The sequence below is a fragment of the Tripterygium wilfordii genome, chromosome 12 (genome assembly GCF_013401445.1).
Source record: "Tripterygium wilfordii isolate XIE 37 chromosome 12, ASM1340144v1, whole genome shotgun sequence".
NCBI classification, from domain to species: Eukaryota; Viridiplantae; Streptophyta; class Magnoliopsida; order Celastrales; family Celastraceae; genus Tripterygium; species Tripterygium wilfordii.
The window spans coordinates 10,495,360-10,510,431 of record NC_052243.1 but is presented as its reverse complement, the minus strand read 5'-3'; the positions used below and the strand labels follow the sequence as shown (position 1 = coordinate 10,510,431).

The 15,072-nt window shown below is 37.5% G+C and overlaps 2 protein-coding genes across 2 annotated transcripts; one reads left to right on the top strand and one right to left on the bottom strand.

The window, feature by feature from the left end:
* Window positions 1-1,780: 1,780 nt before the first annotated feature.
* LOC120011388 (RING-H2 finger protein ATL46-like) lies at window positions 1,781-4,316 on the top strand. Its single transcript, XM_038862495.1, has 2 exons — window positions 1,781-3,559; window positions 4,010-4,316. The coding sequence occupies exon 1, from the start codon at window positions 2,363-2,365 to the stop codon at window positions 3,554-3,556; it is 1,194 nt and encodes a 397-aa protein (XP_038718423.1). The 5' UTR covers window positions 1,781-2,362; the 3' UTR covers window positions 3,557-3,559; window positions 4,010-4,316.
* A 6,413-nt stretch (window positions 4,317-10,729) lies between these two features.
* Window positions 10,730-14,740, bottom strand: LOC120010662. Its single transcript, XM_038861455.1, has 7 exons — window positions 14,409-14,740; window positions 14,232-14,312; window positions 13,953-14,129; window positions 12,869-13,039; window positions 12,523-12,735; window positions 12,347-12,435; window positions 10,730-12,065 (listed from the first exon to the last, which is right to left on the bottom strand). The coding sequence occupies exons 1-7, from the start codon at window positions 14,491-14,493 to the stop codon at window positions 11,373-11,375; spliced, it is 1,509 nt and encodes a 502-aa protein (XP_038717383.1). The 5' UTR covers window positions 14,494-14,740; the 3' UTR covers window positions 10,730-11,372.
* Between the last annotated feature and the right edge of the window lie 332 nt (window positions 14,741-15,072).

Sequence of the window (15,072 nt, the reverse complement as noted above, 5' to 3'; positions counted from 1 at the left end):
TACTCTTAATTTGTGGCAGTGAAGGTTTGAGAAGGACAACACAAGAGAATCAAATAAACAAAAAGTTGAAATTATATGTGATGTGGCTCAAAACTAGCTTCGGTTCCGAGAACGTCACAAGAATTGAGCCCGAAGGTAAGATGATCATGTATGAGCTGAAGGCTTGGCCTACACAAGGAAACACGTAAGTTATGGGGGTCCCAAGTGTGTGCTTGGGGGACCTCTCCGACGCTCAAGTAAATATATAGTCAAAAGGGAGATTGCTCAGAGCTCTATTCTCTCAAATTGCTATTAAGTGTTCCTGAGTGCAAAAGTTGGAATCGTTTACTTATGATGGAGGGTCCCCTTTTATATGAGCATGGAGGTGTTGGATACGGGAGATCGTAGGTGGGAACGTGGGTTAGTTGACCTAGCATTTATTCCCTTTGTTACTGATCTCTTCATGGGCCCAAGGTCATGGGGCATGCTCTTCATACTGAGCATGCCTGCTCGGTGGGGATACTGAGGGTGGCTCCTCGATCATGCCAAGGATCTCTTCTCCTCTCCCTCTTTGATGCTCACTTGTTGGTCTTCTTCTCATCATGTATTAAGACACATGTCAACCTTTCATAGGGGTTATTTTGGTATCATCAAAATGTTTTTTTTTGTTTTTTTCCACTTCTCAAATAATTGAGAAAAGTGAGTTCAAAGGGAAATTGCAACTTACCTAGAAAATGACTCCATAATTGAATATTAACTTTGATGTGATTTAGTTTTTTTTAGATGGCCACTATGTGTAGCACAATATAACTTATATTAAATAAATAAGATAAACAACTCTTATACACCAGAGCCAAATAAATAAGTTAAACAATTCATGTGAACAACGCTCCCGCAATGGTATTGGGGAAATTGCACTTTGTAACTCTATCATTGGGTCACATATAATAATTATCAGTAGATTTAGCAGCTTTTGCTTCATGATGTCCATAATAGTCGCCAAAAAGTCTCAACTGCAAGGGGAAACAAAGTTGGTTAGGTCTCTCATGGAATTCCGGAAACAAATTTAATTCCCCACTAAAAAGCATGAGCAACGATTCTTTTACCTAGTTTAGTTAACACCAGAAATGACGGATGATAGCCGCAAACATCTTCTAGAGTGAGCGGTGAGCCTCTTTCCTTCTAGATGCAAAATCAAAGCATGCCCAAATGGATAGGTGTCAGCAACCCAGCTCGCCTCACGCAAGATATCCTTAAAGGTTAAGATTAAGAAAATATTTGAGACGTACAATTTCAATACATGTGGAGAGTTGGATATTAAGTGGATCCATATTTTTAATCAATTATTATGACACATGCCTCATAAGATTGGGGGTAGAATGAGATTATGTAGATTGCTCTAAGATCAAATAATATCTTTTATCATCCATCAATGGCATACCCTCATTAACCATACAAGTAACATCTTAAACCAAATCTTCAATTGCAATTTAATGTAGCAAAATATGAATGACAATAACTTGATTAATGGTGACAATTTTTTAATGTAGCAAAATGTGAAAACCCAAACCTCCAAGCAAAGTTGGGCTTCACATATTGTCATTATGGTGACAATAACTTTTTTAGCTATAATTAAAGCATGTTGTTGGTTGAAAATGTTGTCTAAACTTGACATATCCAAGCATTCCCAACTCACAAGTTGACTTTTTAGAGAGAGGGAAAAAAGCCCAGGCCCACAATCCCACATAGGAAAATGTCCAATTGTCGTTTACGGTTCACCAACAAAGCATCACGCGCTTGCAGAGGCACGTGGGGCCAATTCCAGTTCTTTTTGGCATTGTTTAACGTCGCTCTTTGGAACCCACTGTTACTGCCACCCTTGACCCTTGGTTCTACTGGAAAACCAAAGAGTGGAACTTCTGGGGAAAAAAAATCAAATACCCATTTCGCCAATTTACTCTAATTTGTGCTATTTTTGTGTCTTGTGTGGTAGCGGGCGCTGGGGTTTTGGCTGCTTGAGTGTCCGTTGCAAGAGCTCTTAAAATATGCAATTTTGGGGGACTCTCTCTCGAGAAGAATCAGGTTAGGTAAGGGCTTTTAGCCTTATTGTTTTCGTGCAATGTCAGGCTTCTCCTATTATTGCTGCTCAATCAGTGACTTGGGTTCCCTGTGATGGAGTAAAACAAATAAGATACTTGTAGCATCTGACAACTGCCTCCTCCTACAATCTTGTAGTGCTAATTTTGCCCTCAAATTCAAATCTGGGAAATATAAGGAGGGAAAGTCAATTTTGGGTTTAGTAAGTTGTGTATTGGTTGAAGCAGAAAAGTGTTTTTATCGAAAATGGGTGGGGTTTGGGTTTGATTTTTGAATATGAAGTAGCATGGTTTTTGGGTGCTCTCGTATGATCTGTGAGATGATGGAGAGCAAAGGGCATAGGTTGTTTATGGAGCATACCAATCTGAAGGTGGCTTGGATTCAGTACCAAATCAAGCAAAAAGATGGGTTTTTGACATACCCACCTCCTCTTTCTCCTTCATTTTCATCTCCATATACTGATACTTTCCATGGGCAACCACCCACTTCATCACCATCACCATCATCTTCTGGTACTAAAATAAGCCCTGCCGTTCTTTTTATAATAGTGATTCTTGCTGTGCTATTTTTCATATCGGGTCTTCTCCACCTGCTTGTTAGATTCCTCGTAAAGCAACCATCATCAGCAGCATCCTCTCAATCCAATAGACATCTGGAAAATTCTAGCTCCGATGCCCTTCAAAGGCAGTTACAACAACTCTTCCATCTTCATGATTCAGGTCTGGATCAAGCTTTTATAGATGCTCTGCCTGTTTTTCAATACAAAGAGATAGTTGGTCCGAAAGAGCCATGTGATTGTGCTGTTTGTCTTTGTGAATTCTCTGGGAAAGACAAACTGAGATTGCTTCCTATGTGTAGTCATGCATTCCATGTCGGTTGCATAGATACCTGGTTACTTTCAAACTCAACATGTCCACTTTGTAGAGGGACCCTCTTTGCACCTGGGTTTCCCATTGACAACCCAATCTTTGATTTTGATGATTGGAGAAAAGAAGATGGGTTTCCTGCTGATGGAGAAAATAGATTAGCTTCGGGTCAGAAAAGAGTAGAAATTGAAGAAATAGTTGTTGATAAGGGAGTCTTACCTGTGAGACTGGGAAAATTCAGGAGACTAAATGATGAAGCTGTTGAGGCAGGAGGAGAGAGTAGTAGCAGTAATTTGGATGCGAGGAGATGTTTCTCGATGGGTTCGTATCAATACGTGCTTGGTGACTCAGACCTCAGAGTTACCTTAAGTCATGATCAGCGTGAACGCAATGTCAAATTCGAGACAGGAATAGAACGAAATGGAAATCCTCCAGAGGGTGATGTAGAAGGGAAGAAAATTATGAGTGTGGCTAAAGGTGAGAGCTTTTCAATTTCCAAGATCTGGCAATGGTCTAAGAAGGGAAAATTTTCAAGCTCTTCTGAGGTCCAGATGGGTATGCCTTCTTCTCTTACAGGGGACTTGCCATGGATGAAGAAAACAGAAGAAAGATGAGAGGTTTCTCTTTCCTCTTTCCTTTTAAACCATTAGTCAATTATCAAAGATTACCTGTTGCTGGCCTTGATTTAGCTTCCACCATTTTAAAGGCTTTGTATGCTGCTGATTGAAAATTTGTGGATTCGTTGTGGAATATAGTTAATGTACTAAGTATTCTCTATTGAAACCTGGAAATCAGTTTTCAGTGGCATTTACTAATGGTAGGAAGTGACCGACGGGATTCGTGTTAGAGACACAAGGTACATTGGAGGTGTGGCTGCGTGGTTGTTACTATCATCATTAGTTGATGCTGCATTATCCTAAGAAGGATCATAAATGTGATTCTACTCCATATTTTTATGCATCTTGGCTATTAAAATGCCGAATTAGTCTGAAAAATGTTTTTAATAGTTGAAATGTGTTTGATCAAATCCATCCCTGCCAATAGCTGAGAAATCCATGTTTTAACAGGTAGTAGAGAAGTTTATGTGCTAAAGGGATAAGATGAACCTTTGTACTGGCAGAAGAAGTGTGAGACGGTAGCAGTCGCGCGATTTCATTTTGCACCACTGCAACAAGTGCAGTAGAAGAATGTTGAAACAGCATTTGGAAACATATGCCTACCTTGTTTAAAATACCTTCAATGTTTCTAATTGATTTAATCTTCTGACATTCAGTTCCCTTGTACATTCTTGAGATCGGTTGGGTACCAAACGTTTATGTAACCTTCAATGAGGTTAAAATATAGTCAGCAGTAAAATTCAAAATCTTTTTCTTTTACAGGTTTTTTTTGATAAAACCTAGTTGTTATATGTATGCTGGTTAATTGTTTTGGGAGTACAAGATCTAAGATAGGAGGAGAACAGATTTTGCTTTCATTGCCTTATAAGGCAACTGGGGTGTGTTGGCCTCAATTTACTTTCCTGCTCTGTATATATAACCACCCTTTTGGTTATAATATGCATTCAGAATATTTTGATGGAGTGATCTTTCTTTTGTGTTGGGGCATTAGTGATGGTGGGATCCATGAAAGCAATGTTTCCAGACCTTTTTATATCTGTTGATGAGTCCTTTAATTCAAATATTGGTAATGTTGTTTGGTCATAATTTCTCCTACCCATATGATATGACCATGTTGAAATGAAAACCTTATAATAAATCCTCTCTGGCCTTCCAAAAATGGAGTCAGTACAGTGAGAAGCACTTTGGAGATGGTATTGGTATCTGCACTACACTGCTTTTTTGTTGGGGATAATGTGTAGTCAAAAGTGATGAATTGAAAGGCCGAAAAAGAATACAAATAAAGATAAAGATTGAGATAAAAAGGAGATCTATTGCTATCAAGGGCCCCACAATGGTAAACATGGTGTTTAAAATTGGTAACCATATTGGATGGATGTGATTAAAATTGCAGAAAAATTATAGTGACTTCTATTGTAGGTTTCTCATCGGATTGCTCTCAAGACATTTCAAAGATGCAAACTTTAATGTTTTTTTTTAGGCAAACATCAATGCTTTTTAATTTTTTGCTAAATCCGTCAGAAGAAACGGTCCGTCTTGCCCGTCCTAGAGATGCCTCTGCTACCAACCACGCCAAAGCAATTAACTAAACACACACTGTTTAAGCAAATGATAGTCCACAAACCAATAGGAATGGACCGTCAAGTAGGGTCTACTACTCATGAGCATACTTTTTGAAGTATTATGAGAATATGAGATGGATGTCAGATGGCAAAATTTGTGTTATGGTTTTGTTTCTTCTGTGCAGACCCAGTTGACCCCCAACTGGTTCAAGAAAATAAAGAATATGAACGCGAGCTTTCCTTTGAAATTTTGAACGAGCTGGTTAATAATCTCACAATAAACAACTCCAATGGAAATCACTAAATAAAAGATAGATTTGATTGATAGAATTATAAAATTGAACGCTAATACAATCAATCTATAGTATAGAAATCACAGAATGAATTTACACTAGTCCATTCCAATTGGAACAAGAATACCTCAAAAAGGCCAAATAAATCTACTATAAAACACACAGAATGGTTGTATCTTTTAGTCTTCTTGATATCTGATGGTGGTCGTCTTATGCTATTTTTTAGACATGGTCTTGACACAATTTGACGTGGTAGATCATGGGGTAGTGCTTATTGATTTGCTGCTCAGGTTACTTACCTAGATTCCATTATAACCTTCGTGTCTTCAAAGTGGGTGGATCAGTAATGCTTGATCCATATCGTGGTCTTCTTGCATGGAGGTTGTTGGGACACAAAGAACATGTATCTCACCCCATTCCTCTAGAAAGTGACTCTCTTGCATAGTGTTGATGAATTGAGGTTGACAATTGTCATCTTTGCTCCTGGTGGGTGGTCATGGAATAGTAGCTTGGCTGTCAAAGTACAAGAGTTAGTCAATTGCAATCATCAGTTGATGCGCAGTAGTTGAAAACATGTCTGAGAATAACTAGGAACGTATAAGCATCAACTTCCTCGATCTTCTGGACTGCTTTGCACTTATCCAGCTAAATTCTCGCCCATTTGTTAACAAACAGCTCTTAAATATAAGAAAACGGCTCTAAAGATAAATCCCTAAATTTTAGCTCTTTTGAACAATACACCTTTAGACACCCCTGATTTCCAACAACATAATTGAATTTCATACCAGATTAGATCATAATCCTTGCAAAATGACGAAACGGTCAACACAAAATCTCCTTACTTTTGCCACGTGTCACCTAGTGAGGAGATTATCCAATGGTAGACCCCATACTGCCACATTTAGTACAAACAATATCTATGCAGGTCCGACGACAAGGTGAGGCTTCTAGTAAAAGAGGCCCAAGAAGGCCCAAGTCCAAAGGAGTGGAATATTGGGTCATGCCCACTATCTACACAAACACCAGAAAATCAGAAATGGATTCTGCAGCGGCCAGCTTGACCCAGATATTGGCAAGTCAAAACAAAATTTAGTCCAGACTCCTCGTCCTACACCCTGGACGGCATGGCAAGCAGGCACTTCCTTGGTCAAAGTAAGAGAAGGGACCCAGTCATGAGTTACTAAGTCCACCTTAATTTTGTCGTGTCCAACAAGCAGCAAAAATGGAAACGAATTCCAGTCATTCTGATTTTAATAAAACCAGGGAGACATTTCTTTTTATTTTTATTTTTATTTATTTTGTTAAAAAAGTCACCGTTCAAAACACAATCACATTAGATCCCACTTTTTTTGGGTGGTCGGAAACATTATACAATTTTGTCATTTAGACATTCTATATGTGTCTAAACTCGAAACCGTCATGTCAGATCTGTGCGCGTATAAATTTTCTTAAAAAGTATTGTTATAAAAGTATTGTTATATTACATCTGACACTACATGCCAACATCATAAATCATAGATAGGTGAGTTCCTCCTTCTACATGCACCCGGTAGTTATAGGGTCTTGAACGTATGAGAGTGGTTCCAAAGAAATCAACTCTGGATGTAAAAATCGTACGCATGCTTTTTATCTTTGACTAGGGTTTATCCTCACGACTTACCATCACAGTAGATAGTCTCAGTTGACCCATTAAGATGTGAAGTGTACGAACAATACCACATCGGTTAGACATGGGGAGATGGATGAGTTTATATAGTATTGACTATCTCCATTGGAATGAGATTTTGGGTAGAACTCAAGAATAAATCCGTGCGAGCTTAGGTCCAAAGCGGACAATAACATTACAATGTGGAGATGTATGGTAGTACATAGTCATAACAAGCTTGTTTTCATTTTTAATTTCCATGGAAACCTACTTCTATTTTTTAATATTTTATTTATGTTTTTTCTTCCTGGTAATATTTTTTTTCTGCAAATATCTGCTAGTTTGTCAACAACTGATAAAGGAATTGGTCAAGTAAATCCTGTCCTGTTCCCTTGTAAAGGAATTGGTCAAGTAAATCCTGTCCTGTTCCCAATTTTCCGCGCACAATTTCCAAATTCAACCTTTCTTCACTTGAATTTCCTCCTCTGCTTCCTCTGATGCAGGATTACTTCATCACAGACGTGTTGAGTTGGTGCAATTTATTATTCTCCATTGCTAGTCAACCAATCTCTCACTATAAATACCATGCCATTGTTGCATAACAATTCCATATTCAATTCAAACAACACCACCAAGCAAAGCAAACTCTCTTGGTCAGTACTTTTTTACATTTCTACAATGTTTAGGCAAGTTCAGATTCTTTTCTTAGTTATTTTCTTGATCTACATGGTGTCGGTTGCGACCGTACAAGGGCGGTCATTGAAGCCTGGTCCTCCCAGCCAAGGAGAGCAAATTTTTCATCAACTTGCTGGAGTAATTGAAGATCTTGGTCTCTGGGGAATCAAGAATTCAGGTCCAAGTGGTGGTGGGGAAGGACATTAGTAGTAAACACAAAGGCACAACATCATCTGCTGCTCAAAACATGACAGTTATGTAGTTTAGCATACAAGGATACTAGGTAGTTGCAATACTGGTTAAGACAGTTGTTTGACTTGGACAAAGCTCCAATCTTTCAGGCATATTTTTGAATTTTTAGATCATTTTCTCCTATATTCTTTCTGGGTATGATGCCATTGTGATTCTTAAAGTTCTGATACAGTGTATGTTATTCAATTACTGAAGAAGAAAATCTAATATACAAGCTGTTGCCAAGAACAAAATCTCAGACCAAATATTTCTTACAAGGCAAAAAAACAGTACAAAACAGTAGGCCTATTCTAACATGTCTTACCAATCATATCTGTATCAGGGATATGACATTAAAGATTCTCGTATTCTACCTCTGGTGTGGTTGATCATCAGTAGCCATGAGAATGACCTGTACAATTGAGTCGGGGTGATAAACCAGTTCCTGATCTTCTCTGGTTTGAAGGTCGACAATTCCTAGGGCTTTCTTGTGCAGACATCTTGATTTGGGCTTTCTTCAAGTTCTTTTTGGAGCTTCAGCCCATTTTGGTTCATTTGTTATCAGGCCCACTCTTACAACATAATAGATATATAATATGTCCTTTAGCCTTACTTTGTTATTTTCAAATATTCAAATACAGCTTTAGTCATATCACATGACCGTTGTACTGCCAGGCATATAAACCTTTGCCTTGTACTGTATTGTTCAAGTGAAGTCGTGAATGAATACATGAATTCATTTGCAACTCTTCTTCTCTCTTCTTCTTCCTCTTCCTTCCTCTTCTAAAACCTGCAATCAAACAAGCACAAATTCAGTTTACAACGTAATATTTTTGTGATTATTAGTAGGATCGCCATAATTGACTGCTTTTTATCGCCTGTTTGGCAGGGTTGCTCCACAAGCGGAGCCGCTCTGCCCTGCCATAGGAGCTTTTGGGGGGTTTAACGCCTTCCCTTTTTTTGCTTCTTTTTTTTGGGTCAAAAAGTCACATGAGCCCATTTACAGAATCACTCTTACAGAATTGGGACCCACTTGTGTAGCAATAAGCATATTTTAACAATATTAGAGGGCTCGTTTAATTATTTTATATAAAATAATTATATAAATACTTTTAACTTAACATTTATATAAAATAATTATATTAATACTTTTAGTTTTATACGTGTTTACTTTTAATACATAATTATAAATTACATATAAAATATTACATTGACATATTATATTATTACTAATTCAGTAATAATATATAAATATAAAATATTTCTAACAAATTTATAATTTATACTTAAAATTAATTTTAAATATAAATTATATTTGCTTAATTAAATTTAAGATTAAAAATCATATTATAATAACAAAATTTATTATAAAAATCTTAAAATATAATATTATAAAATTTAAGATAATATTTTAATCTTTTCCGCTAGTATCAGCTTTTAATTCGTCAAACACCACTTAGCATATTATACAACTTTAAGCACAATTTTTTCCTCCAACTTTTTCGTCACCATTGAAAATCAACCTAACCGCTCTACCAAACGAACCCTTAATCACCGTAGCTTCACGCCGACAGTCCTGCTCTTGAACTGCTCCAAACACAATCCCACTTTTTTTGGGTGATCGAAAACATTATACAAATTTGTCATTTGGACATTCCATATAAATCTAAACTCGAACCGTCAAGTCAGGTCTATGCATGTAAAAATTTTCACATGACAACTAAGCAAGTTAGGACAAAACTCAACACTTTGACCATAAAGGTATTGTTATATTACATATTTACATCCAACGTTGTTGTCCCACATCGGTAAGATGTGTGGATGTAGTCCTCTTTATAAGGACAAGGCCACCCTTAACAACCAATAAGGCATTTCCCTCAAGTACCATTAAGTGAGAAGGTCCAATGGAGAAACAAAGTCGTGCATGCCCAATGTATCCACGGCCAAGGGAACCGAATAACCCAATACGGGCCCGATGTATGCACGGAAATCAAAAACCCAAAGCGGATAATATTGTTGATGTGTATTAGGCTAGAAATTCTAATAGACGCTACATCATAAATCATGGATAGGTGAGTTTCTCCTTCTACATGCACCCGGTAGTTATAGGGTCTTGAGTGTAAGAGTGGTTCCAAAGAAATCCACTCTGGATGTAAAAGTCGTACTCATGATTTTTATCTTAGAAAAGAGTTTACTCTCATGACTTACCATCCCATTAGACAGTCTCACTTGACTCATTAAGATGTGAAGTGTGTGAACGATACCACATCAATTAGACATCGGGAGATGGATGAGTTTATATGGTATCGACTATCTCCATTGGAATGAGGTATTTTGGGTAGAATACAAGTACAAATCCGTGCGGGTTTAGACTCAAAGCAGACAATAACATTCCAATGTGAAGATGTATGTGGTATGTAATCATGACAACTGAAAAGAGTGTTTTCATTTTAATTTCCATGGAAACCTACTTCTATTTTTCAACATTTTATTTCTGTTTTTCTTCCTCGTAATATTTTTTTCTGCAAATATCTGCTAGTTTGTCAACAACTGATAAAGGAATTGGGCAAGTAAATCGTGTTCTGTTCCCAATTTTCCACACACAAATTTTCAAATTCAACCTTTCTTCACTTGAATTTCCTCCCCTGCTTCCTCTGATACAGGATTACTTCATCACAGACGTGTTGAGTTGGTGCAATTTTATTATTCTCCATTGCTAGTCAAACCAATCTCACCATCTCTCACTATCAATGCCATGCCATTGTTGCATAACAATTCCATATTCAATTCAAACAACACCACCAACCAAAGCAAACTCTCTTGGTCAGTACTTTTTTTTACATTTTTACAATGTTTAGACAAGTTCAGATTCTTTTCTTAGTTATTTTCTTGATCTACATGGTGTCGGTTGTGACCGTACAAGGGCGGCCATTGAAGCCTGGTCCTCCCAACCAAGGAGAGCTAATTTTTCGTCAGCTTGCTGGAGTAATTGAAGATCTTGGTCTCTGGGGAATCAAGAATTCAGGTCCAAGTGGTGGTGGGGATGGACATTAGTAGTAAACACAAAGGCACAATAGTGGTTAAGACAGTTGTTTGACTTGGACAAAGCTCCAGTCTTTCAGAAATATTTTGAATTTTTAGATCATTTTTTCCTTTGTTCTTTCTGGGTATGATGCCATTGTGATTCTTAAAGTTCTGATATAGTGTGTGTTATACAATTACTGAAGAAGAAAATCTAATATACAAGCTGTTGCCAAGAACAAACTCTCAGACCAAATATGTCTTACAAGGCAAAAAAACAGTACAAAACAGTAAGCCGATTCTAACATGTCTTACCAATCATATCTGTATCGGGGATATGACATTAAAGATTCTAGTATTCTACCTCTGGTGTGGTTGATCGATCATCAGTAGCCATGAGAACGACCTGTATAATTGAGTCGGGGTCGAATATTTTGGTGATTATTAGTAGGATCGCCATAGTTGACTGCTTTAATCACCATAGCTTCACGCCGGCCTTCCTGCTCTTGAACTGCTCCAAACACAATCTCATTAGTCTCACAGCTCTGCTCATAGAAGGTCTTAGGGTTGGATGCGGAGTGTCTATGCTGCTGCTGCTGCTGGTGTTGAGGATGATGGTTTTGCCTCTGCAATTGTTGTTGTTGGTAATATTCGACATCCCAGCCACCGTAGCTTCCGTGACTTTGCTTCAAATGGTGGCTCTTCTCCAGGTCCTTGGCCATAAATGGATACGTTTTCTTGGGCGTAGGGCTTCTTGATTCTATGGATGGTGGCTCGTCTTCATGCGGAATAACATAGCTTTCTTGAATCGACCATGTGTTTGAGTGTTTAAATTGTTGTTCATATGGCTGTTGAAAGTACTGATAGTTGGGGGACTTTTTTCTAAAGACTGAAAATATAGTCCCAAAAATTTCAGCCGCTGAAGAGCCAGTATTGATGAAAAGCCGCCCAATTGAAGTAAAAAACCCCTCGTCTGATATCTCCGGTTCAATGTCAGGAGGAATCAAAGGAGGCCTGACTGAATTGGGAACCCTTTGGTACGGTGGCATTGGCATGGCTTTTTTATATGTTCTTGAATCCTACAACAGAAAAAAATGATCTTGAAACTCGTCTTCGGTCATAATAATAATAATAATAATAAGTACTAGTGAAGAAGGGGATTTTGCATACTCCCTTGTAAATGAGTAATATAACGTTAGCAAAGCAATGCATTTTTTTTTTGACAAATTAAAGTGATTTTGAGTAGTTCAGAAGTGCCCAACCATAAAATTTATACCCAGAATATCCAAACTTCATTCATCAAGTTAGTGTTTCGATTAAGATTTTTGTAATCCAGCTCCTAGTGAATCCAGTGACTTACATTTTTGGAAGAAAACATTGCCCGCACTCTATATTGCAGCAATGCCAGTATGTAGCCAAAGAAACCAGCTGCAACAAGCACAGAAATTCCTGCAATGGTGGAAATCGTAGTATACAGATATCTGTAATTACTGAAAATGGAGAAAATAAATTTGAGTTTGGCAGCTTAGATCATACCTAAATGGAAATTGCCATCATACTGATAGGAGCAATCATCAGATAGGAGCTGAATCTCTCGAATCGCTTGGTTCCCTCTATCTATAACCAATAAAGAGCAGCTACTTCGGATATAAAACACATCAAAATCGTTCGAGAATTTTGCGTCTTCACTTGGACCATCAACATGACCGCCTCCTCGAGTCCATTTTCCTCCAGCTATAGTTGTAACTCCTGCACAAACATGAGTTTATGTAATCAATATTCTCAGAAAAAAAGTAGTACATAAAACCTTTTGCTCCTTGAGTAACAGATATAAAATATTAATCAATAATCAAACAGAAGTAACACAAAATGTAGGATATACCTGAATCACTGATCTTTCGTATAGCCATATTCAATGTATCTGCTACGTATACATTTCCTCTATCATCCACAGTTAAACCTTTAGGATGGTTCAGTCTTGCTTCTCTTAGCCTACCATCCACATGTCCAGAGTACCCTTCAGGGGATCCAGCCACCAGCTTGGGCCTGGCATCTGAGTACATCCTCTCTTTTTTTCAGAATTTTATAGGATAATATACCAACATTTCAATTGAGCATCAAGTAAAACAAGATCAAGAAATGAAAGGAATGGATGGAGATAACACTTGGGAAACAATCGACTTTGAATATCACGCTTTGGGATATCTTGTTTGCCTATAAGAAAGAACCGAGGGCAGGTAAATGCTACTCATCATTCACGTAGAAATAACTTACTGCCCCCCATTTGCTTCATTGTCTCACTCTTTCTCTGTTGCATATAATTGGAATGTTTAAAGTGGGGTTTTCATCATCCTTCTTCTTCTTTTTTCTTCATGTATAACTTATTTATTCATTTGTGTTTTTCTTTTCTTTTCCGTTCAATGTAGAACCAAGCAAGGTAAGGGCTTCAAGTACACAAAAGTCTAAGATTACCTTTAAGAAAGAAAAAAGGAGCAAAGGATGAGCAAATAACAGGTTCATTAGTATGGACACTCATAATCAAATGGTGAGAGAGAAAATCGACAAAAAATAAAAAGAAATGGAATGGACAGAAACAGAAGCAAAAAGGATCATTGTCCTTCAAAAAGTTCGAGACTTCTGCTAAACAAAAGATTTCATGCACACAAAAGGATTTTCCTACTTGTGAACATAAGCCCTCCTTTAGTCAAAAAGAAAGGAATCAATAAATGATATCCTGACTATGAATCAAAGTTTCTAGTCGATGCTAAACGATTGCTTAAGTTCTAGACAAAGTGATTCGAATTAGCTGCTAAGGGCACTGTAACACAAACAAAGCACAAAAAATTGAAACACAGTAAGCAAATAAAATAAAATCAATCAATCAACCCACACAAAACAACACAACTTCAAACCATGATGTAAACTACAATGACACAGATACAGTACTCTAGCAAAGAGCAGCTTACATCGGGACAACGGCATTGGGATTCTATATATGTTGCTATTCTCAGAATCCAAAACAAGGAGGTCCCCATTTGGTGACATATCAAGAGAGTATGGTTGAATCCCAAGCTTACTTCCATCAAACACAGTATCAACAATGTATCCATCCTCAAATTTCATCAAGGAACGGCTAGAAACAGCTGAGAAATTCAAAACCCATTAGTCTCATTGACCTCAACAATGCAAACAACATCTTCTAGGAGAAGCAATGGAAGATAATAGGTTCAGTGGAAGATCCGTACTTGTTTTGGTGTTAGATTTTAGTGACCACAACCATTTTACAAGACCAGCGACCACATTCGACACAATTCCACTTACAATTTCTGAATAAAAAAAAAAACAATGAAGAAGATAGTTAGAGTCACCCATTGCAACAAAAATAGCGAGCTGTGAGTGTAAAAGAAGGTTATTGAACTTACTAGCCGGAGGAATGGCTGAAACAGACGAAAATTCACCAGAAAGAAGCACAAAAACGAGTCCCAAAGCAACCCAATTCCTACACATTGTTGGGTTTCTTCTGGTTTGCTAAGTTGATACAAGAAATGCTCAAACTTGAAGTTTCAAGCTTTGCATTTTTATATTCCCCATTCAAGTGCCCCGCAACGAACACGGTTTGGCACTTTATTACAGATGTTAATTGGTAGAAAACCCTTTTGAAGAGAGAGAGACAAAGAGGGTGTGTAGTGACTTGAGAAGGTAAAGAGAAGGGTGTTCTGTTCTACTGCTATAGTTAAAGAAAGTAAAGAAGAGAGAGAGAGAGAAAAAAAAGTAGAGTGAAGTGCTGCTACATGGAATCATAAGCTCTGGTTTTGTCTTAAATTTTGTCATTAATCATCAGGATGCTTAATTAGGAAAACTGATAATGGCACCCCTCACTTTTTCTGACACTGTTGTTGTAGATCCTCAAAATTTATAATTAAAATGTCAAATTTGCCATTCATTGGCGTGAGTTTAATGCAAAATGACAAATTCTGATGATGCAAGTTTTTGGAATTAACTATTGATGGACTAGTTGATTATCTCTTAAGATTTAGGGTTTATAGTGTTTGAGGTCGATAGTTTGAACCTATCAATTTAGATACT

Excerpts from the sequence above, each read along its gene's own strand:
- LOC120011388 (XM_038862495.1), top strand. The coding sequence starts at position 2,363 with ATGGTTTTTGGGTGCTCTCGTATGATCTGTGAGATGATGGAGAGCAAA.
- LOC120010662 (XM_038861455.1), bottom strand. The coding sequence starts at position 14,493 with ATGTGTAGGAATTGGGTTGCTTTGGGACTCGTTTTTGTGCTTCTTTCT. Across the intron at positions 14,130-14,231 it reads AAAATCTAACACCAAAACAA|CTGTTTCTAGCCGTTCCTTG; the intron begins GTACGGATCTTC and ends TGAATTTCTCAG. Across the intron at positions 12,436-12,522 it reads TGATGGCAATTTCCATTTAG|GAATTTCTGTGCTTGTTGCA; the intron begins GTATGATCTAAG and ends CCACCATTGCAG.